This window comes from Serinus canaria, chromosome 1 (genome assembly GCF_022539315.1).
Source record: "Serinus canaria isolate serCan28SL12 chromosome 1, serCan2020, whole genome shotgun sequence".
In the NCBI taxonomy this organism is placed as follows: domain Eukaryota; kingdom Metazoa; phylum Chordata; class Aves; order Passeriformes; family Fringillidae; genus Serinus; species Serinus canaria.
This window is the reverse complement of record NC_066313.1, coordinates 24,119,992-24,143,573: the sequence shown is the minus strand read 5'-3', so window position 1 is coordinate 24,143,573 and position 23,582 is coordinate 24,119,992. Positions and strand designations below refer to the sequence as shown.

Genomic DNA, 23,582 nt, shown 5'->3' with positions numbered 1-23,582 from the left:
AGCAGATGGTGCCACAGGGGCAGTGTAAATGCAGCCAGTGAGATGTATGTTGGCAAAGAGATATTTAGGAACATACTTTCCACTGCATGTGGGGTGATTTCCTATTGGAAGACGAACTTCAAATTCAATTAAGTTTGGCACCTCAAAGTCTCCCTGGTCACAGCACTTATTAGGAGAGCTACTAATTGCCTGGTTGTACAAAAATACCCTAAAAATATGTTGGCTAATGATAGTGTCAACAGTGTGAAAACCAGGAAAGTTCTCTTGCAGTAGAGCAAAGCCAACATCAAAAACTCTGCCCTAAAAATTGAATCAAAGGGTCATGGAACCTTTCACACAGTTTTTTTAGACAGCAATAAGGAACCGGTTTTGCCCTACACCTGCAACAAAAACCTGCATAATGAAATAAGAGTTGTGGGAGAAGGAAGGTATCATTTATAGTCAGTCTCAAATTTTGGCAGCCTTGCAGACCTCTCCAAGGATACTGGTCAGCATTTTGCTAGACTATAACCACATGATTAGGTAGCTAAATTTTATATTTGAACAAATGCAAGTCAAATGGATTTCTGAGAAATAAGAAGAGTTTAAACAGTTATCATACAGTTGACAGGTTCCTTTCTGCTGAGCTATATGCGGACGTGTAGACTGAATGCCAGGTAACCACTAAAAAGCTGATTGAAAAGAGGTATAGTGAGATAAGGTATGAAATTTGAGAGGGAGTGAGGGGGCAGGGAAATACAGCTAAACAATACTGTATTCCAAGCCCTAACAATAACTTAATGTAAGGGATAACAATGGACCATCAGTTAAAAGTTTAATTTTCCGTCTCTGAAAGAGATCTGGGATTGAGCCAAGATCCTTCCTCTTTGGACTCTAAAGCCAGAGAGAATCTCATTCCACTCCAGAGCCACTGACAACATGCAAATGCTGGGGCCAGTCACAGCAGCGAGAGGTACAGGTGTGAATAATGGCTGTGCAACCCATGTTTCTGACATGAATGCACATGGACTGCCTGAGTGATGGTCACTTTTTGTGCATGTTCTTGGTGAAATTACTTCATCTTCATGGCTTTGAGACTGTTGTTGAAGATGAATATGGCTGTGAAGCAGAGGAAGAACCTTTATTCCTAGAGAAATAGTATCTAATAGAAAGTCAAGGAAATGCTGTCAAGTGCCAACAAGTACCAGACAACTCTGTCCACTAACAGAGTTACCAAGGAAGAGAGCCAGAATATTCTGAATACTTTTGTCTTTGTTTCAGGTTTTTGGTTTCATAGAATTGCTGACAGTGTCAGTATAGCAAATGCATGTCTTCCAAGAGAGCCTCCTTGTAAACCTGCTTCCTTTCCTGGAAGGTGAAAGCCTTCCTAAGCCTGTCCTAACACACCAACTTTCATCATGTTCAGCCAAGGAAGCAGGCTATCACCTGTTCAGAACATTGTAATGTTTTTTTTTATATTCTCACTTTTGCTGCTTTCTGAGTCACTTCCATTAATCTGAAATTCCAGTCATGTTCCCCCCCAGATGTGGCATATACAGGTAAGCCCATGCTGTCAACAGAAGACTAGCACCTGGTTCTAACAAATCCTGACAGGCACGCTGAATCACACTCATCTGTGATTATCACCCAAAATGCTAAGTCTTTGAGTACCTGGTTGCTGTCAGAAATACTGGATACTGACAGCAAAGTGAGAGAAACCAGTTTTTTAGCTGGACTGTGGCATCTGTGCCTCGCCTTACTTCCTTGCTTTGCATTTACCAAGATATTTACAGGATCATTTCACTACTAGATGGTGAACAGAATGAGACACACTCCAAAAGGATACATAAGAGTGGGCACACCCCGAGCTGCCAGATGCTTTCGGATGAGCCGCTCGGTGCTGTACCAGTTGAAGCCTTTTGTTGCATACCCGATCCGTGGAAGATGCACTGTTGCTGAGGAGGGAACAGAAACAATAAAGAACAGAAGAAACACTTTTGAGCAACCTATCTGCAATGGAGATCTCACTTCACCTCAGAAAAAATCAGCAGAGAGGTGGAAATTGGTCATCATCTTTAGGTGCAACCACACATGTACAGATTTGCTGTTCTGCTGCACAGACACTTACCATTCCTTTTCTTGGCTGCTAAATAAATCTTCTTCAGGCCCTTTTCCAAAGCTGACAGCTTAATGCCAGACAAGTTGTTGGACCGATCTCGGTGCTGAGCTACAATCAAGGCCAGCTAAAGAGAAAACACAATAAATTGAAATACAATCTATATACAGTACTAAGAGACACAGTGACAGTGCTGGAAAACTGCATTACTAACTTTTACCTTTAATAAATGAAGAAAAGAACTCATTATGTCTAATATTTAACTGCAACTTAGCCATGTTCAGTAATCAATGCCATTATTGTGAAAAAGACATAAGGTTCATTTCACACAGCTTCAAAAACATATGGATAGAGCAAAACAGGAAAGAGCTTCTCATTCTCACCAAATCTTGTCCTTTTCTCCTGGAATTTTTATCATCAATAGGGAATAGCAGGGTTCCTCCTAACTCCAAGTCTGTCCAGAAAAAAGAACAGGACAAAAATAAAAAATCAGTCCTGAAGAATAAACAAGCAGTCAATGAAGCAGTGATTTCACTGTCACATTCTGTATTATTCTCTGAGACTGTATCTCCTCATGATGGTTTCAGCAGTCAGATCCTCTGCTTAGGGAAGAAAGACAAACATTTTCTCCCGAGCCACACAATCACAGACACACATCCCAATTAAAGACAACAAATGGAAAGAGAGACACTGAAATGAGAAGAAAGCATCTTGCAGGGAATTAGAAAGATCAACAGCTCCATCTTACAGCAAGATGTTAATTCCTAACCAGCTGCAGGTATCTCAAAACTGTTAATATGTGCTCAGGAAAAGATTAGTGCTTGGAGGGAAGCAAAGGCTCAGCTGAATGCTGCCTGAGGTCCTTCTTGAAAGCACTTTGACAGAAGATGCAGTGCTCTGTCTTATTTAGTGAAAAACACTCTGTGAATAATGTACAAGATTGGAGTTTTTCCCCTTTTTTTATGACTTGCAGGACAGATTGGAATGACAGCCCCTACACAGAGTTCTCACACTCCAAGCAAGCCAAGTCAAAGCACCCGCTGAAGTACTACTTTGAGAGCTAGGGATGCACATATCCAGAGAAAGAGTAAAACACACGAGCATCGAGGTATCCAGACACTTCACTCCTGCAGTGTCACTGGGGTTCTACCTCTTTCAAGTGTCTCGGCCTCAGGTCATAATTTAATCTCTTACCTTTCATCTTTCCTGCCATCTCATATATTTTCCTTGGCTGATCAGAACGAGCCTCTAGAGCAGTGAATAAACCACCCCTTCCCCAGCGGCCGGAGTCATCTAGAATGAAAGAGCAAGTTAGATTCCTTTCAGAAGTGAGGTTGAGACCACCCCTGCAGGAAAGGTACCTGCTCTGTACGCAGGCAATGAATGATTATCAAAACCAGATATGGGAACTACATACAAGCTTAAGTCAACCACTATTCAAGGGACTATCTTAAAGGATAAACCTCAGCCCTGGAGAAAAACAAACTTATCACAGTTCCCTGAAAAACTCCACAGAAAAATTCCTTACTGTTCACTGAAAATGCTGAAACAAGCACTATCCATAGCACTGAGCATATAAACCTGACAGTATCCTCACATACATACGTACAGGTACACAGAGCATGCATGTAGTATGTCCCCACATTGGTGCCTTGGGCTTTCCACACCAGGTGTTTGACATTTGCAGTCTTTCACTTCTACTTGGCATTTGCACTTCAAACATGCACAGTGAGCTTTCATGCACAGTGTAACATAAGCCAAAGCAGAGGATGATGTTTTGCTGTAGCCCTGGACAGAGAGCAGCTCCAGCACTGCTTCAGGAGAAACTCCTTTTAATGTCTTTAATGCCTTAAAAAGGGGCCTTAACTTAGGAGACTAGCCTAGAGCCTCTGTACTGTCAGTATTGAGAGACAACTACCAAGAAACTCTGACCTCAGCTTCTGGCAGTGTCCGTCTCTCTCTGCTGACCAGAAAAAGAAGATGAACTTCAGTATCTCAGTTTGATTCCTACAGCTTCCACAGGATAAACAAAAGGCCCTGCTCTCAGGAACTGTCATAATTTAGCCACAGATATAGAATTTCAGGCCCTACAGGCCCCTTTGAAGAGGTTTACCCATAAATCCAGAGCAAGCATGCAAAGACCCTTGCACACTTTGCTAGTACTTATGTGGGTTATACATGCTGGAGTAAAGGCTGTATTGCCTCTGCACCACTTGAGATTAAGTCAGACTCAAATCCAAATTATTTCAGAATTAGAAACTATGGAACCATTAGGGACAATTCAGCTCCCCTGTTCACCCCACCCAACAATACTCCTGTTGTTCACAAGTCCCACCTAGGCAATGGACAATGATGGCATCTTCCTCTTCTGCTTGGGGGTGGGTTACATCTCCCATGACGTATTTAATATAGTTCTGGTCTCCATCTTTATAATCTAAATCCACATTCTGCCCAAACTCATCCTCCTCAAACTCCTCCTCTGAGCCACTTTCCTCTGAAGGAAGGCAGGTAGATGTGTAATGATTGGCCTCCCACCAGGCCATTCTGAAACCAAGAGAAGATGTTCAATGAAAATCAAAGGTGGGGGCACACAGCTTGGTTTAAATCATTGCAGTGAAACACAGGAGACCTAGACCTGCATTCCCTCTGCTCCCTCCCCATTTTAGGCCAGAACAATGGTTACCAAAGTTCTTATTTATAATATTAAGAGCCACATGCCAATGTGATAAGCCAGTTGCAGGCATGGAAAAAAGGGAGCATATAGCAAAGGGCAAGGAGTGACTTGGAGTGGTGAAAAGGAAGAATACCTCAGAAACAAGAAGGAGAAAGTTAAGATGTGCCAGTGACAGATGTCAGACCAACTGTGACATTCAGAAAGCTTCTGCCAAATACTAATTGATTGTACAGTCAGACATGGGGCTCTTATTCAGGACACCCTCTATGAATTAAAGTCAGGCAGGGTATTCAGGAGGAAAGAACCCTAGCTAGGGTCCCTAGCCATTTTTCCACCTTCATATACCCATGTTATGCAGTTTGAGCATATTATTTCCTTATATAATCAGACACATTCCAACAGTACAGTGCAACAGACGTCGATTTACAAGTAGTAGATGCAATACAAAACATACTTTTTCTTGTGCTCTGCCTCTGCTTTTGCTGCCTTCTTTTCCTCCATGAGCCTTGCTCTCTTTGCTGCTGCTTCTTGGCGCTTCTTCCTCCGAGCCTCCAGCTCCTCTTCACTCAGCAAGTGCTTCCTCCTGGCCGACTCTACCCGAAGGCCTGTGAGAAGGGCCTGGAGAAAGAAAGACGTATCACAGAAACAAACTGCTCATCTTAAAGCCATGCCTGATGCCCTCCTTAACCTACATTCCTTTCCCATTTGTTTACTTGTCCACAAGTCTTAATCATCAGAACTTAATTGTCACATAATACATGGTTTTGTGACCCGAGTTTGTAGAAGTACCCTCTACAGCATATCTCAGATCTGTTAGCAGAACTGCTGCATTGTCAAGCCCTGATTCCAGAGCCAACTTTAGTACACTGACATCCAAATCTTTTAACATGCCTTCTGCAAGCTGTAGGTAAAGAGAGAAAACTGCCAAGTTCCATTTTCCACAAGCAAATGAAAGAGCATCATGTTCCTTATCACATCTGCCTTACGTTTGCTTTGTTCCGCAGAGCTCTCCCTTCCTTACTGGTCTCTTCAATCAATGCTTTCTGAAGATCCAAAAGCTGATCAAATGCTTTTTTGTCTTCTCTGCTGGGTTCTTTTGAATAATCTTTGCCTTCATACACGTACATGTGATCTTTAAAAAATAATTTAAAAGTGTGAAAAGGAACTGAAACCTACTAACACCCAAAATGAACAGTGAGATCAAAAAAAATCTGGCTCTTCTGTGACATTGTTCTACCCTCAGCAGAGAAAAATCTTCACTCTCACAACTTTTTGGTATGACCAGTCAGTATAGTGTAGAAACAGGAGAATCAAGATTTGCTTCCTCTCACAAAGGCTTCTACTTTAAGATAATTTAACATGTTTAGACTGGCAAGGAAGCTTTATTCCTATTTAATTTTATTAATTATTTTAAATTGTGGTTCCATAGCTGTTCTCTTTGGTCATTCCATCTCTGCCAGTGGAGAATTCATTCAGCTCTGCTATGCAGTTACAGGCAGCTCTTGAAAAGGGAAAGCAAATTTTTGCTTTTGACTTTCCAAATGAAATAAAAGCACAGAACTCTGGCAGCCCAGGGTTGCTGCTCACCACCTAAGTTATTTTCCCTATACTTATTACACAGTGTGGTACCACTGCCCCTCTTTTAAGTCACCACCAGAAAATACCATTCTTCTTGCTAACTCTCAGCAAATAATTACTCATTGCTGGCAACTGCTGCTGGATGGACAATAACTGTCCTGCAGAGCCACATTTCAGCTTCAGTCACAAATCTATATTTAAGTGCTGCTGTGTACCCAGACAAAAATTCAGTCTTTTTCTGGGAAAGAAGGCACTGGAAGAGGGAAGTATGCTTAGAATTTATTTTCAGGCAGTACAGGGCTATGAAAAATTAACCACAACTGGGTGACATTTGGGCTGGAAAGAAGAGTTTTAAAAAGAGAGTAGGTTTGTTTCAGTTCTATAGACACCATGACTCTGTGTTTCTTACCTCACCTTTTGGATTTTCATAGCAAATAATCCATTATTTGGAGATAAAAAATTAAACCCCAGCTACACAGCCTTTCCTTAACTTACTGTAACATCTCCAAAACGGTAGATCTATCTTAATAGTTCTCTGTGGGAAAAACAGTAGCTACAATATTAATATTTCCCCATTTCTCAGGAATTTCCATCTGAGTTATTAAAATATGAAAAGGAATTCAACTCTCAGCCACCAGAACTGGGCAAATATTGTTAACATTATCTTACAAACAGGCAAATAAGGACAGAAAAAAAGAACAAAAATACCCATAAAGACTCAGAAGTAAAGTTTGTGGATAGGCCACAAACAAAATCCAAGTATCTTAATTACAATTCTGCTTTTCTTCTTATTGCCTGAAAAATGCCACCTCTGTCTGGGAAGCCTTCTTTACCAGCACTCAAGTAACCCAGCTATTTAGATTCTTAACTTACTGTCTGTATCCTCCTCTTCATTCTCTTCCTTTTGTGGCAGCACAGTGTCCATTATCCACTGCCCTCCTTTTGTCTCTCCAAGGATGTTTTCCAGGTCCACATCCTGTACAGTACTTCCCTCAGAGGAGAGCAATTTATCCAGGCCAAATTTCAAGATTTCACTCAGCTTTAACAAAGAGAAGGGGAAGTTCAGTATTATTATCCTCTAATTCCATGTCAATCCCAATGTCTCAAGCTTCTCAGGCTTAAAAGCAAAGGATGTATGAGTGGTAGAACCTAAGCTTTAAGGCTGCCTGTCAAAATACTTATTCATTAACATGCCCCATTCTCCCAATACCTGACAGGACAAGCCCCAACAACATATCTACCATAATCTTAACTCATCCAGACTTGAACAGTCGTTTTTCTTCAGGGCTAAATGACAAAACAGCACTGTACTGACTGCATTCAGGCAGCTTTCTTCATGGCCAGAAAGGCCAGGCTTGCTTTTGCCCTCAACCCATTTAAAACAAAAGCCTAAATACCATAAAAATTCAAGGGGAGAAAAATAACAGCATGGAATTTCCTATGGGCTCAGTTCCACTTCTCCCACAGAAACTTTAATTGCTGAGATACACACAGATGGGGCAGGAAGGGCAGGCAAAGGGGAAAAGGATACTCTAAATCCAAACCTCTCCTAGGTTTAGCTGCATGCAGGGGATACGTTCCCTTAAATGTCACTTTGCTTGATGTTTTGAAGCCAAGTTCTCAACAGAAACCTCAGCTTTCAGATCAGAATTATAAATCATGCCCTGACTCCTGAGACACTGTATTTGCCAAGAGGCCAAAAGAAGTTGACCGAGTTTCAGACTAACAACCAGAAGCTGACTAGGTTATCACATGACTTCTTAGCAGCTCTGTTTGTGAGAGAAAAACACCAGAGACAGATCAGTTTGAGAAACAATGAGTCCAGCTTCCACTTTTTATAATTTCCACTAATTATAATTAAAAAACAAGTAAGACAAAGAAAGGTTCTGTCTTCCCCTCTTCTCAAAGACAACACACTCTTTTCCCCAATGAACACACTTCAAAATTGCAAAAACTGTCTTCAAACATCAGATGCTGTCTGGACCTGGGATGTCGTTTTGGTTCCTAAATACAGAAGTTGTCATATCAATGCACAACTCTTTGCAGAAGTTCAAATCCGACGTAAACTCAGAAACATTCTGGCACATTTCTAAGGTGGTTACTGGAGTCAAATTGAGGATACAACTCTGGTTTACCTGTAACTCTGCTGTTCCCTGAGGCTTGGGTGCTCCCAGAGCAAACTGCCCCCCTTCAACAATGGCATTGGTCAGCCGGAGCTTCGAGGCAGCTCTTCGGTAGATTATTTCTTCAACTGTATCTCGCCCAATCAAACGGATAATTTTTACAGGCCTTGAAAAGTTTAAGAAAATTCTTATTACTTACTTTGTTTTGAGGTGCACTAAGGTATTTGCTATCCCCTCACCCACTCCTTTGGTAGGTAAAGAAGGCAAGAACAAAATGAGCAAAAATAATCAGCAGAAATGTGATGCTAACACAGTTCTGCTTGACACAGGGGAAATGCTCACTGCAAAAGTGCAGGCAGACGTCCACCCTCCATCTCCTACTCCAAATTTACAAAGTTCCCACCCTAGATACATGACAAGGACAAGATTGTATGAGGCTGCAGTTGGAAAATGAAGACACAAAATCCTCTCTGCTCCCATTTGATCTTCAATCTATCCTTGTACTTTAACTTTCCACTGCCTATGGAAGGAGAAAGTAATACTGAGAAGCCAAGAGAGTCAGAAACCAAACCACAAGTAGTGACATTTCTCACTTGTGCTGCCCAATCCGGTGAGCTCTTGCTATTGCTTGCAAGTCATTTTGTGGGTTAAAATCACTATCAGTAAAAATAACAGTATCTGCTGCTGTCAGATTCATGCCAACTCCACCTACAAACAAAAGAAGGAGGTCATAAAATATGTCACCAACAGAAAATAAAGGAGAGGATTTATTTATACTGTGCAAAGTTCTATCAGATCTGATCAACTGTATCTAATCCAATCCATTTCTCAAACCCAGATCTAAGTCTCATAAGGATCTAGAAGGATGGGTAAGCCTTCCATTTCCAGCTTCCAGGTTTCTGCAACACTCCAAAAAAGAAGTTGTACAATGCAATGTAATCAAATAACATAGAGTGTGAGTGAACCAATGCAAAAGGGACTGATTGTCAAGACTGATGAACATAGACATAATTCTTCTGCTGGCAGGAAGATTATCCCTGCAAGGAGTGGCTTCCCTGAAGCCCCAAGGGACTGCCCAAGTCATGACTTGGCTTCAGCACAGAACCAGCTGCAAATACACCACTGAAACAGTGGAAAACACCAAGCCAAACTATACAATAATCAGAGCACAGTCATTTATGAGACCTAAGGGTTTTGAGGTTAGAACTTGGGCTCTCATGAAATAAAAAGATAAAAAAAACCCCAGTTACATTTCAAATTACCTCTACTGTGCAGTTAAAGAGGGGACAGCTCATGACAAGACACCTTTCCTGTAATCAGAATATCCCTGCAAGTGGAGACAGTCATGCACCTGAAAATCTGTGTCCATAATATAACAACAATGGCAATACTGTTAGCACACCTGCTCCCTGCTGAATTCAAGATGCTTTGGCCAGACATAGCAGTGTGCAGTAAAAAACAACCCTGAGTCTAGCTGGCATGGGAGGGAGAGGTCAGGCACTGTGGTGACAGACACACATTCTCCTGACACACATCCAGCATTACGGTCTTCCCTTCACTAACCCTGTGTGTTCTCCTCTGTGCCCTGTGATGCAGGCTCATCAAGCCAAGTCTAACCAGAAACCCAAAGGAAGACCTGATTCCAGTTTGATGCTTGAGACCAAGCAGTGTGGATTCTTCCTCTGGAGACAACAGAAGCCTGGCTCTGTGCTTGTTTGAACAGAGACAGGGAGGTTTGAAACTGTAGAAGACACAGATCTGCCCAGGGAGCAAAGAGGGGAAGCAGCACAGATGGCAGTCCCATGGAGTTCTCGGCAGCCCCGGGACGGTAAAAGACTCTCGTTTCAGTCTGTCTGCCAGCTAAAGAGCATGTCCATGTTCAGCAAACTTGAGAAGCAATTCCACCAGCTTACGTAAAGGAAGTCTGTTTCTGCCTAAAGACTGATGCTTGCAGAAATAAAATGCTAGTGAGATTCCTTAAGCTTAAGCTGGCACAGAGACAGGCATTATGGAACCTGGAATAAAATAAATTCAAGAGGCTGCAATATGAAAAGGATCTTGGCATCAGCTGCCAAAAGGAAAGCACAGAAACCAGATGTCCTAGATGAGAGACCCAAGTTCAGGATGTGTCCTATCTCCCTCAAAAATCCCCCACACAAGCAGGCTCTGCAGGATTCAGAATTCCCTGAAACCTTGCCAGAGGGAATAAAATAAGAGTGCAGAAGCAAGATAGCTTGTTTGTCTCTCCTTACTTACCTGCTCTGGTGCTCAGCAGGAAGATAAAGACGGGCTGTTCACCAAAGTTCTTGATGGCAAGGTGTCTCTCCTCACCCCTAACAGAGCCATCCAGCCGCTCATAGCTGTAGCCTTTCCAAACAAACAACGTGAATGTTTCTGAAACTTTGCCTTTGCTCTTACCCTCTTACCTCATTTTCTATTGTCTTACTGCTGTCCTGAATCTTTTTGTGCCATATCCTCCTGGCTTGGTTCTCATTTAATTGCCTTCAATTCCTTCGTTTTTTCCCAGTTAAACCTCATATAAACTGAGGTAATGACCAGATTGACTGTTGGTAAAGAGTAATTTAGCTGAGTCTGAAGCAGAGACTCTTAGCATTTAATTTACTGCTTGGAAACACAACAGGAAAATTCAGAGCCCAAGTAAAAGAACATCAGCACACAGTCCCATTTCAGACTATGCTGTTCTGGCTGTTGGCCCCACAAAGCAGGCCAACAACCATCAGATCCTCCTTATCCAAACTCCCATGGCCCTCAGTGTTCTTTGCTGTGAGCATGCAGTATGGGATATGGCACTACATTTGGCTTTATCCTACATTATTAGTCGTCCAAAACCATAAACACCAAACAAAAGCCTCTTTCATGGGAAATCCTAAGTAGGCATGGAGCCACGTGGATTGAAACAAAAGAAAATGTCCCAAGAACACATTGCTAACCTTGCCAAAAATGGTCTGATCCAACCTGCCCTCAGACATGTTGGGGCCCCACTGTCAACAACTGTTTTAATCAAAAATTAATTTCCTGGTATAACTGTGGCTCAGTTTGTGTTTTGTGCCGGACAAAGTTAATCTAGAACAAGCCTATTGCCTTTACTGCAATTACTCCAGGAAAACTGAACACAGGTATATAATGAAACATTGCTGTTAGCTCCATTTCATAAAGGCAAAAAAACTACTTTGAAGAACACTTAACTGCCAGCTCATTTCAGGAAGCTGGTAACAGCAAAGAGCTGAACTCAAGACCCTCCAACCCACAGAGCTGCTGCAGGAATATGGTCCCTGTCTTATAAGAACCAATAAATCTTCATCACATTCCTTTATCCATCCCAGGCAGATCAACCAAAATCACAGGAAAAATATCTGGCAGTGATCATTAAGATAAGCCCTCTCCTATCAAAGGGTGCAAAACATACCTCTATAGTCCATGTAGTCCTGCAGGATATCGAGCAGTTGAGTCATCTGAGAAAAGAGCAACACACGGTGGCCTCTGCAAGAAGAACGTGAAACCCTGAGATCCTCAGCATACTGTGACAGCATTTCACAGCCTGCTGGGGGGTCACACTGGCTTAACCAGTCATAATCAGTCCCTGTTATACACCAAGGCTTCCCAAAATCACAGCCCGTTCCCTCATCACACATTTTCAGCTCCACATCTAAATGCAATCAGTTCAGCTTTATCTGCCATCATCATTTGCCCTGTCCAGAGTGTGGAGTCAGAGAAGCAACAGGGCTCTGGTACAGCTCTGCTGCTGGCTGGATACAGGCTGGTGAGTAACCTGTCTAAAAGGACCCCCAGCTTCAGCCTAGCATGATGAAGTCTTTTTCACCACATCAAATCACACACTACAATGCATCTGAAATTCTGGGAAGATGTAATATCAGCATCTCTGTAACAGCAGAAAATCTCCTTCTCCAGCAAATAATATCCAAAGATCAAGCTCTACCTACAAAGGTGTGTTAAGAAATCAACTCTCCTCCCTCCCAGCCCTAGGCCTCAGACAGTGCTCTATTTAAATCAGACTTCACCCTATAGCAGAACACAGACATTTTCAAGTCCAGAATTTGCACAGGGCTGGTCCTGCAGCAAACACATTCAGTGGAGAGGTAGCCACTCACAAGGTGCTACACAGCAGGACAAAGACAACAAAATCACATCAGAACTTCACAAGGGCTGTTGAAGCTGTCCTTTGTCTTTGGATTCCAGGTTCTGAACTCACCAGAGCACAACACAAGGGGTTGTGAACATCAGTCCCGAAATCTCTGAAGTTTCAGTTTATCCCTGGGTTTTTCTTTTGCCTATTTGCCATGGATTATGCCTCCCAGGCTAACACAGATATGCTAGCACAAAGGAACTCAACTGAGGCATTAGAAACCACCCTCAAGAAATTAACAATCAAAGCAGATATGCTGAATACCAAGTCACATGGTTATTGTCCCAGGTTCTCAAATATGGCAAATATGAGAGCATATGAGAGAGTTAGTCAACTGCTTTGAGAAATGCCGGCAAAAATGCACCTGAAAATCTCTGTCCATAATATGACAACAATAGCAATACTGTTAGCACACCTGCTCCCAGCTGAACACAAGATGCTTTGGCCAGACATAGCAATGTGCAGTAATCTTCAAGGTTCCCCTGCCATCTCCAATACAACTTGTTTTACTTCTTTCAGGTAGCGAGTAACGTGGAATACATAAGTCAGTGGTTGTGTTGTGAAGAATAACTGCTCAGTCTATGGCTAAATAATGAAGTTTGCTTTCCCAGTTTACTTTTTCTCCCTATGTCAACCCCATCCCAACATGACATACCCAGCGTACAAGAATGAAAGGAGTTTATCCAACAAACACATCTTGCCACTGGCTTCAACAATATGGTCTCCAATCTCAAAGGGTTCTGGCTCAACACCTGGAACAGAAAGGAGTTTCAAAAGCAGAGTTAATACCACAGAAATAACAATTCTGTGGTAAACCTCAGTGTGTCTGCACCATCACTTTTGCTGAGCAGATCCACACGATGCTTGCTTGAGAAGTGATGGTCGTTCTCTATCTCCAAATGACACCCTCAGCAGTTCACAAAGCACTGTGATTTCTTTGTTTAGATGACAGAAGACATAGAAATAGAAACCTGCAGTCAGAAATTCAGACTTCACACAGTCTCCTACTTTATTTGTCATTATTGATGAACTGTCATGTGTTGGAACTGGTCACAAACTCCCAGCTGCTACTGATTCAAGTACAAGAATGTTTATTACTTGCTTTTCTACGCATTACACTAATAATAGAAAACCACTGTATAAATCAAGAAAGTTATTTATTCTGTTCCAAAAGAAAACAGTGCTTTCCTACCATTGAAGAGGTATGGGTGGGCAACACACTTCCGAAGCTGAATTAAGACATTCTGGAGTGTAACCTTCCTTCCCGTTTCATTTTCAAATGCATCTGGAACAAAGAGCGGAGAAAAAAACAGAGCAGGGGAGCCCATGCTCCATTAATGGCTGTGACTGGGAATGCCTTGGTGCTAAGCACTGCTCAAAAGTGCTTCAGCACTGGAGTATTTCTCTCAGTGAATCACATCTGGATTTGAATTTCCCATCTCAAGACTAATATATCTGTTTTCACGGGCTAAAAAAAAATTTCCCTCACACTTTTTGGACAAGCTTTTAGAAATAAGACCCTGATAAGCACTACTTTGCCTTGTCAGACTCAATTGTCAGACTCACTTTCTGGACTCCCTGTATAAGGCCAGTGTAATTTTTCTGATCAAAATAAGTGAAAGAAATTTGGTGCAGTTCATTTGCATTTTCAGAAAAAAAAAATATACAGCACAGTCAAGATCTCCTGGGCAACAAGATCTTCTTGTTGCATTTTTGTGCAGAACAAAAAAAAAAGAATGCATGCACATATGCTGACTAGAGTAGAAGATGGAGTTTCAGATTTCCAGGTGATATTCATGCAAAGTGCTAGAAAGCCCTAGAAGAACAAAGCATCTGTACTCCCCAGTTTTAATTTCCCTGGAACAAATAAGCACTCACAAGCCACATGATGGTAGTGATTGCATTGTCTACATAACCCTGCAGTTTCCCAAAAAACTCCTATCTCCATCCAGTAGGTTGAAATTTGCTTTATGGCATCTGTGCTACTATTAGAAAATTTGTAGAGAACCACAGATCCAAAATTTCTTGTACCACCCTTTTGTTTGAATACAAAAATATGCAATAGGAGCAGGCTTACCTGTGATAAGTATCTTTAATTACTTTAATTGCTTTGAGACTGCCCAAAGCAGATCCTCAAGCTGACCCTTCCTAGCTTGCAATACCTGAGCAATAGATCAATACATATGTCTCTTATTTTGCCACAAGCTAAAATACAAAATTAAGCAATCCAAATTTGGCATATTTATTCTGTAGATACTCTGCAGACCAAAGTAACTTCTGCTTCTTTACAACAGCGCATGCATGTACAACAGGAATTTGTTCGCATGTACAACAGGAATTAGTTTTGGTTTTAAAAATAATTAATAGACTTCAAAATGCCCTTCTAAAGTTACCTAGATCTTTTGTCAAAATGGCCTTGTAGTACTTCTTCTGTGGAGTTGACATTCCATGGTACAGAACCACTTCCATCTTCTTTGGCAGCTCTGCAGCCACCTCAGATTTGACTCTCCGAAGCAGAAATGGCTGCAGAAGACTGTGCAATTCTTTGGCTATGCAGAGGCAGGGAGAAATTAAAAAAAAAAAAAAAAACAAAAAAAAAACCAGAAAGAAAACCACAAAAAAACCACACAAAACCAAGTAAGGAATTTATACAATACCTTCAGAAGTACACTTTCAAAATAAATGTAAAAGGAATCTCACATCTATTGGTGAAACCATTCAAGCCACACTTTACAAACAGAAAACCAAAACATAGCTGCATACCTGCAACACTTGGGACTACATTAAGAAATCTCTTGTCTTAAAAGTAATAATTTGTTTTTGTGGCTTTGTTTTACAGCTTGTCACCATTAAAAGAAAGCAAATAAAGACAACACAACATGGTTGTTTCCTAGTCAAGATAAAAGCTGGTTTTGACTGAAGTACAATGTTGCTTATTACTGACCTGGCTCATCCTCCTTTTCAATAACTTGGTAATACTCAACAAACTCTTTCACTTTTTCCTGGGGAAAGATGTCAGGTTCAATAAGGCTGAGTAAGGAGTACAGTTCCTGGAGGCTGTTCTGGACTGGAGTGCCTGTGAGTAGCAGGCTGAAGCCTACTGAGAACTGAAAAAAATCAGCAATAAAACAAAGTTATTAGGGAAAAGTATCTGTAATTAAAAGTCAGTCAATATACAAGTCCACCTACACCACTCTTAATCTTAACTTAGAAGATGAGTAGCAGCACAGAACTGCTCGCAGAATGCTGCAGATTTGCCAAAACCATCCAAACGTGAGGTATGGTATGACAGTCAAACAGCTCCAAACTGACTAGGCTGGCAACAGTACAAGGAATTCAGTGTAAGCAAAATAAGAGCAAAGTACAAAACTGACTCCATTAAAATGCAGTCTACAGTCTAATACTGCACACTAGATGTTAGATAAAGAGGGATAACTGGAAAATGCAGTTGGAATAGGACAGTGACATGAAACTGCATCAGACTAAGTTCCATTTCTGTTCACGGAATAACTCTGACAAACACAGGAACATTATCAGGTCCATGTTGCACACAGTAATCCCCATAAAGAGACTTGAGAAATATGTTTACCTTTGGGAAGATACAAATTTCTCTCAAGTTTGGTAATAGAAAATAGGTTAGGAGGAGAGATGAGGTGAATCCTGTCTATTTTTCTGTGATTATAACCAAAGCTCCTGAATTATAGACACCATGAACAATATGTTCAGAATAAGAAAGACTTTCAGGAGTTCAATAAAACCCCCTATTTTCCAAGGTGTACTGTAGTACACTGTTGCTGATGCCAGCACACACCACACGCTGATGTTTCACTGCCATGACAAAAAGTGCAGCCTTCACTCAGGCATTTGGGCTGCTCTGGCCAGGTGCTTTGGAAGCTGGAGCAATTCTCCTAATTTCTGTAAAAAAGGGTGGCTTCATTAAATGGGACAGTGGAAGTCAGTAGTTCAAGACTTGAGGTCTCATGAGCCAGGCAAGGGCTCCTTCACCCTGCCAGAGCTGGAGATGGCCTCCTGTTGCTTAGGTCAGCCAGACATCTACTTCTGCAGCAGCACAGCTGTGGCTCAGCACCATGTCTGGCTTTTTCAAGTCTTTCAAAGTGCTCCAACATGGCAAGCCCAAACATGAAGCAGAATGAGAGGGAAGCTCCAATACTGCCCACTGCCATGCAAAGCCAACAAGGCCTTTATCTCTCTGCCATGAAATATGGGAATCTTTTCACCAGCTCTGATGGAAACGAGTGATGATTTACAGAGAATCTGAAAAGGGAAAAGTCTTAAGTCACTAGGAGATAGATGAGTTACTTTACCTCAGAAAGTGTCTTGTAAAGCAGAGAATTTTGATTTTTCAGTCTGTGAGCTTCATCTACAACCAAGGTAGCCCAGTTAAAGCTGAACAAGCAAAAAACAGCATCTTCAGTTAGGGGCTGACAATTCATTCTTGTAAGTACAAAAAGACCAAAGTAAGTGGTGGCTCTGCTTGGCTCAACTTGAGGTGGGGTCCCACTCCATGAACAACAAGCAAACACCAAAAGTGGGGTGGAATTCACAGGTACTGTTTTTGAAGAGCCAACAGAGTTTTTTACATATAGTCTGGGTAAGTTTTCTTCTGAAATCAAGACTAACAAAATTCACTTGAATTTCTTGCTTCTCTCTCCACCTCTGTTACTATCAGGAAAACTGCATAAACACAAGTTTGTTGGACATACAAGGAGGTCTCTGATTTGGAAAAAGAGACATGAAACTAGGCCCTAGCACCTGTGCAAAAACCCAGCAATGATCACAAGGCAGTGATGGACGAGTGATCTCAAGGTTTTTGCAAATCACCCAAGACAGGAGCTTAAACTTATTCTGTTTTCATACAGCTGTATCCAGAGTGTCCTCCAGCAGGCTGCAGAATCACTGGTGATCCAGTAGATCCACTAGGCTTACTTGAAACTCCACACCTTCTCAACCCTCAGTGTCTCCGTATCACTAGGGTTTCAACTTCCACATCAGAGTCATTTCCAGGGGAGGGAAAGCATGAACCTCCATCTTTTCTCACCCACACACTTCTCCTCCAAGTGGAAAACAACATCTGAAATCACAGTGACCTACATTCTTCCTAAAAAGCCTTTTTGTTTGCTGTGATTTCCCTCTCTGCTATATCAGAGAGGTTATCCATTGCCAGAACAATCAAGTGTCATTACTCTTATTCTACGAGCTCAGGAGTTGAACTGCCGAAGGACTCTGCACTGTGCAGCATTGCAGAAGCTCATGTGAGAGCAGCCTGATACCTCATCTATTCCATTACAGCATGGCTCTTGCTCAACTCATTTGTGCTGTTACACTGCTTGTAAGGAGTAGTGGTAGGGAGACATCTGATAACTCTGACCCTCCTTTACAAAGTGCTCCAAATGCTCCCACACAGAACAAGGTACAAATGATTAGCAACCACTTTTTTTTCAGAAGGAAGACTAAAGGGCAAAACCCTAACTTTGTGTGATGTGGCTTTGAGGTTGTTTGTTAGCTTTAGAAGTAGGAAATTACTCTGTAGCTGACATTTCTGTGATACTAGGGCTGGCTACTTGCTCTCCCTGGGCTACACTTTAAAATAAACAGAATACTATGCAGCAACACAGAACAGGATATGAAACTGTAAGGACAACAGAGTTATGGCTACTTTTCCTTAGACCTGGTTTCTACCATGATGTGCAGCCCAGTCTGCTACTTCCAGCAGTGGCCAAGGACAGGTGCTTTGCTGAAAGACAGGAGGGTGCCCATTGTGGGCCTGAGAGAAACAAAATTGTGCCAGCAGGGGCCACTGGATTTGTGCTTCTACAAAGATACTGAGCCATTCATTATGTATAGCTGCCCCCAGCATTTGTCACGACACCATTGCAAGGCACTGGCACTACTGCTAAGAAAAAGGGAAAATTCCTCCACATTTCAAGTGCAGATGCCTGTGGAATTCTGCATGACCGTGACAGTACCTCCCACAGGCTGAATCTGAGCTGAATAATCAGTCTTTGTAGAAGGGACAATGCTTCATAAGCCTTCCACAGTTCTGACTGGAGGCAATAAACTTCAGGATATGATAGCACATTATGACTGTTATATAATGCAGGTCAGTTTCAGTGAATTTTGCAACTAATACCTTTGCAACCTGAAGCTCTTGAGGATGTCTTCTGCTAGACTGATATTTAATGTACTGCTCTAAGTCACTATGTGTCATATTGCTTTGAGTTAACTGGCTTGAAAACTGTCCTTGGGGAAAGTTTGTATATATTTTACCTGACATTAAAGACTTCAAGTTTGAAAAGGCAAAGTTCTAATCACAAGCTAAGAACATCCCTGTCTCTTGTGAAACAACACAGAATCTTGCACATACAAATATGTACTTAAGAAATCGTTGACAGATATCCAGACTTAAATTTGAAGAAATTAAAACCAGACTCACAACTTTAGAAATGCTGCATCTTTCAGGCAAATCTGCAATGAAAGAAAATGAACTGTGATTTATGATTTAAGTAAATACATCAGTTAAGAAACAGAGCATTTTTCTGTCTGCTTGCAAACTATGGTGAAATGGAGGAGAATGGGATGAAGGCACTTACTACCTGAGCAAAAAAAAAGGACAGCTACATGACACCTTCAGCATGTCATGGTTTAACACCACACACTCTCTCACTCACACTCCACCCAGGGAGAGGGGGGAAGAGAACCAGAAGGGTAAAAGTAAGAAAACTTGTAGGCTGACAAGGCATGAACTGGGTGGTGCAGAGGAATCAAAAAAGCGAGGAAATCTTGAGCCCCCCTTTCAAGTGACAAAGACATCACGTACCTCGTATGTTGTCAGGAGTGCATGGAAGTGAGAATCCCCTTTCAGATTCTCCTGCAGTTTGGGTCGCTCTTCCTTGCTGCCTACATATGTTATAAAAGAAAGACCTGGAGCAAGCCTGTTGTTAAGAGAAAGAGCAAAAACAGTGAGCCAAGCTAAGTCTTTTCCTGTGTTTATGACCCTGGACCTCATTACCAAACACAGCCACTGCACAGATGATGAGAATTCCTATCCAAACACCCTACACACCTGTGAGATGTGTCTGGCTCTCAGCTTTTGAATCTCACTCCCTCATTTTTACCTCAGGTCAAAGAAAACTTCCACTGTTGGCTTTGGTTTGGACAAGTCCTAAATAAACCTGCATTCTTTTAGGTGTAAGAGTCCAAGGCAGATGACTGAAAACCAGTCTCATGACCTAACTGTATTCTGAACTGAGAAAAGTTCATAAGCAAGTGAATGAATACAGTTGGCCTAGATGAGGCCAAAGAATTGGCCTGAATCATACTAAAATAATGACAAAAAATGTCTGCAGCAAAGAGGTCCAAGTCAGAATAAAATATATTCCCTCAGTCAAAAAGCAGATAAACCAGTTCCAGTTGTTGGGACCATAAAATTCCTCCTCACTTAATCCCACCACTGTTATTTACCCAATATTCCTTGTGGAAAGCTGTACTGCTGATCTATGAAGGAATGCACTTTCTCCCAGCGAATCCAACCCAAAATCTATCTAAATCAGGCCAGCTCACTTCAGAATGTAACCTGGATGACTTCAGAGGCTGAGAGACAGCATCAGCCAATGGCCATACTGACAGACTTCTGTTCTAACCTCTAATTTCTAGCCTTTCCTCTTACAAGGAGTCTGTGGGCTAGAGACCACCAATGTACATATTTCAGGCACAGCAGCCTGTCACCCTGATACACATCAGCACTGTCACTCCAGTGAGGATGGGCTGCATGCACAGGTGTGATGTATTTTGTGTGAATATGTGGGCATGCCCCCCAGCTTGGGTCTTAGCTTTTACTATGAAGATTCCTGGTTGTCTTCAGCAGATTTTGCCTAAGAGAGGCTGAGCATGGAGGGTTACAAATCAATAAAATGCAAGGAGCTACTGGAGGCATTTGGACTGAAAGTCAGTCAATAATATAGGATGGATAGATTCATGTATATCACAGCATTGTAAAGACTATGCATTAACTGCATAGTCTTCATTGATTTGTTGGTTTAGTAGCAGCTTCCCTTTTTACTTTCTACCCCTTTGAAAGGATAAAAAGGAAGTGTTGGAGGGAGCACATTGGAAAACAATCTTTGCAATCTTACAACATGCAAACTTTGCAATTGCAAGTCTGAGCAATAATATAGTAAGCCAGACAACTGTTGAAACATACCTCTCCAGCTCTTCCTTCCAGTTGCTCAGAACTGACAGAGGACAAAGTATCAGAAATCTCTCTTTGTTGGATAACTTTTTTGTCAAATAAAGAAGTAGAGAAATGGTCTAAAAAGCAAATAAATTTTTTTTTATAACAAGAGAAGGGTTCAACCTGATAGCCTGATGCTACATAAGCTCTCCTTGTTGAGCTTTGCAGCTAGTCTCCATAGGTTATTACAAATCAGAGTTAACAGAATATCAAGTGGGATACAGACAAAAAGGCTTAGATCCTAAAACATGACCTCAATATATGAAGCCCCTTTCTTGCACAGTCACAAACTAGGTCTACCATGGATCACTTTCTAAAACTATTTGTAATTTAAGACCTATTGAATAAAATCAGCTGATCCAAAGCACAAACAATCATTTTCCAACAAAACTTAAACACACTGAAAAACTTGAAAAAAAATCCAATAAACCTCTGAAAAAAATTAGATATGTAAATTTTAATCCATGTGTTGACAAACACAAAAATCCCCTTGGTGCCAGTGCATCAAAAGAACATTATTTTCCCTGTACTGACTGTGTATTGTGCCTTCAGCTCTACACACAATGAATTATGCATTAAGGTGTTTGGATGAATGGCCACTCATCTTTTTACAAAACCCTGAAACCTATTTAGAGTTACCAAGGACTTAACTCAGGACTTGAGTGACAAAAAAGACAATGAGCTCTCGCTTGAGTATGGAATTCTGAAGGGGTGAGGGAGAATATTTAGGGTACTTTTTCTTTTTCATTCTGCAGAAACACTAGATTAAAACCCAAAAAATTTAAGCAAAGATCATTTTCCAGAAGAAGAAGAAGACACACCTGACAAGTCTTCCCAAGGCCCATCTCATCACCCAGGATACAGCCATGCTGGACTTCATAGCACTGCACGAGCCAGTTCACACCTTCTAATTGATAGGGACGAAGTTTAATCCCTGGGAATAAAAGTGATTTGTTACACTTAGAGTCACCCAATGCACTCCATACACACAGTAGAAACAGGTCCTGCCCAGATCAGGTCTTCCCAAACATCTGCCTTACAGGAAAAGCACAGCAGCCTTTAGCAGAAGTTGGTTTACCCTCCAGGAAGCAAAGACCCCAATGTTATAGCAATTAAATTAAAGCATATTCAGAAACTTACACAAAAATGCCCTGAGCCATTACAACAGACTGTACAAGGAACCTGATCTAACAATTAGGCTAGTACTTTGAATTCCTAAAAGACAGTTGGCTTTTCAGCCTGAATCACTTTCTAAAATATGTAAGTACTAGAGCCAGAGACACACTTAAGGCTACCAGAAATGTTTGTCACGATCTATTATTGTATAATAATAATTTCTCAACAAGATATTTTCTAGATTTTCTGTACTTAAAGCTAAGGCAGACCTCCACTATAGGCCACTGTGACTACTACCATCATTGCAATCCTTATTATGGGGCACAATATGTCAAAAGGAATACAAAGCAAGTCACACAGGAGTTGGCAAGACCTTTCCTTGTGCTTGGACTCAAGTGCTGTGTATTGTGGCATTGCTGCCCTCTCCTCTCTGGGAAAATGTGCACACTGAGTGCATCAAGTAACTCACCAGCCCGCAGGATACACAAACCCAAACCAGCCCACGGACTGAGGTGAGGACATCCAGCAAGCTAAGGAAAACGTGCAGGCAGGATGGATTGCCCTGGCATTCCCCTTTAAACTCACCCTCAGGCAGTGGAGAGCACTTTAACTCACGCCCATTTCGAGGCCACTGAACAGGTCAACCCTTGCTCATATTGTCCCAAAGCACAGAGCTGCCTGAGGCTGTGCTGAGGTACTAGGGGGGTTAAAGCCAGCTCAGTCCTGGCCCAAACACCCACCTACCCACAAAGCCAAGGACAGGGACTGCAGCATCCAGGGAAGGCTTGCACAGAGTGGAGAGCATGGCAGCAATGCCATCTCTGCAGCAGCAGCAGCTCACTTTGACCACTTTATTTGCACTTTTATTTATTTCCGGCCTGAGGGCTGTTAGTACATAGCTCAGACAACTACAGCTGAGAGAACTGGCGTTGTCCAGGCTGGAAAAGTGAAGGCTTCAGGGTGACCTAACTGAGGCCTTTCAGGACCTGAAGGGAACTTACAGAAAAGATGGAGCAAGACTATTTAAAGGAGCCTGCAGCGACAGGACAAGAGGGAATGTGTCCAAATTAAAAGACAGTATATTTAGATTAGATATTAGGAAAAATTTTTTTACTCTGAGGATGGTGATCCACTGGAACAGGTTGCCCAGGAAGTTGTGGATGTCCCATCCCTCAATGTGCTCAAGGCCAAGTCGGATGGGGCTTTGGGCAACCTGGTCTAGAGGGAGGCGTGCCTGGCCATGGCAGGGGGGGTGGAACAGGATAATCATCAAGGTCCCCTTCCAACGCAAGCCATTCTATGAGCTGGGCAGCGCCAGGCAGCGTGGGGCCCCTCCGCCGCCTCCCGCCATCTCTGACAGCACCCACACCCCTAGGGCTCCCTGCCGACCCTTTCCCCGGGCTCCCCGCTGACCTGTCAGCCCCCACCGCTGTACGTCCGCCTCCTGCACGCCCGGACCCCCACCCCGGGTGCCGCCGGCGCGGCGGAGCGCCTGGAAGAAGCGGGACATGGCGGGACGTCAGTCACTCCCGGCGCCCTCCATTCCCGCCGCCTGAGGCCGGCTACGGGCGGGGCCAGCC

The 23,582-nt window shown here is 42.3% G+C and overlaps 1 protein-coding gene across 2 annotated transcripts; it reads right to left on the bottom strand.

Annotated features, from left to right (window-relative positions):
- Window positions 1-518: 518 nt before the first annotated feature.
- On the bottom strand, window positions 519-23,568 carry CHD1L (chromodomain helicase DNA binding protein 1 like). 2 transcript variants are annotated; one of them, XM_030234491.2, is made up of 23 exons: window positions 23,416-23,568; window positions 21,708-21,820; window positions 20,857-20,963; window positions 19,474-19,588; window positions 19,090-19,121; window positions 16,961-17,042; window positions 15,580-15,742; window positions 15,029-15,184; window positions 13,828-13,920; window positions 13,291-13,387; window positions 11,898-11,971; window positions 10,727-10,837; window positions 9,064-9,178; window positions 8,483-8,636; window positions 7,221-7,386; window positions 5,756-5,901; window positions 5,224-5,387; window positions 4,431-4,639; window positions 3,290-3,388; window positions 2,479-2,549; window positions 2,108-2,222; window positions 1,826-1,934; window positions 519-1,141 (listed from the first exon to the last, which is right to left on the bottom strand). In XM_030234491.2, the coding sequence occupies exons 1-23, from the start codon at window positions 23,510-23,512 to the stop codon at window positions 1,063-1,065; spliced, it is 2,667 nt and encodes an 888-aa protein (XP_030090351.2). In that variant the 5' UTR covers window positions 23,513-23,568; the 3' UTR covers window positions 519-1,062. The 2 variants fall into 2 exon arrangements, with proteins under 2 accessions (XP_030090351.2, XP_009100819.2); XM_009102571.4 differs by lacking the exons at window positions 20,857-20,963; window positions 23,416-23,568.
- Window positions 23,569-23,582: the final 14 nt, after the last annotated feature.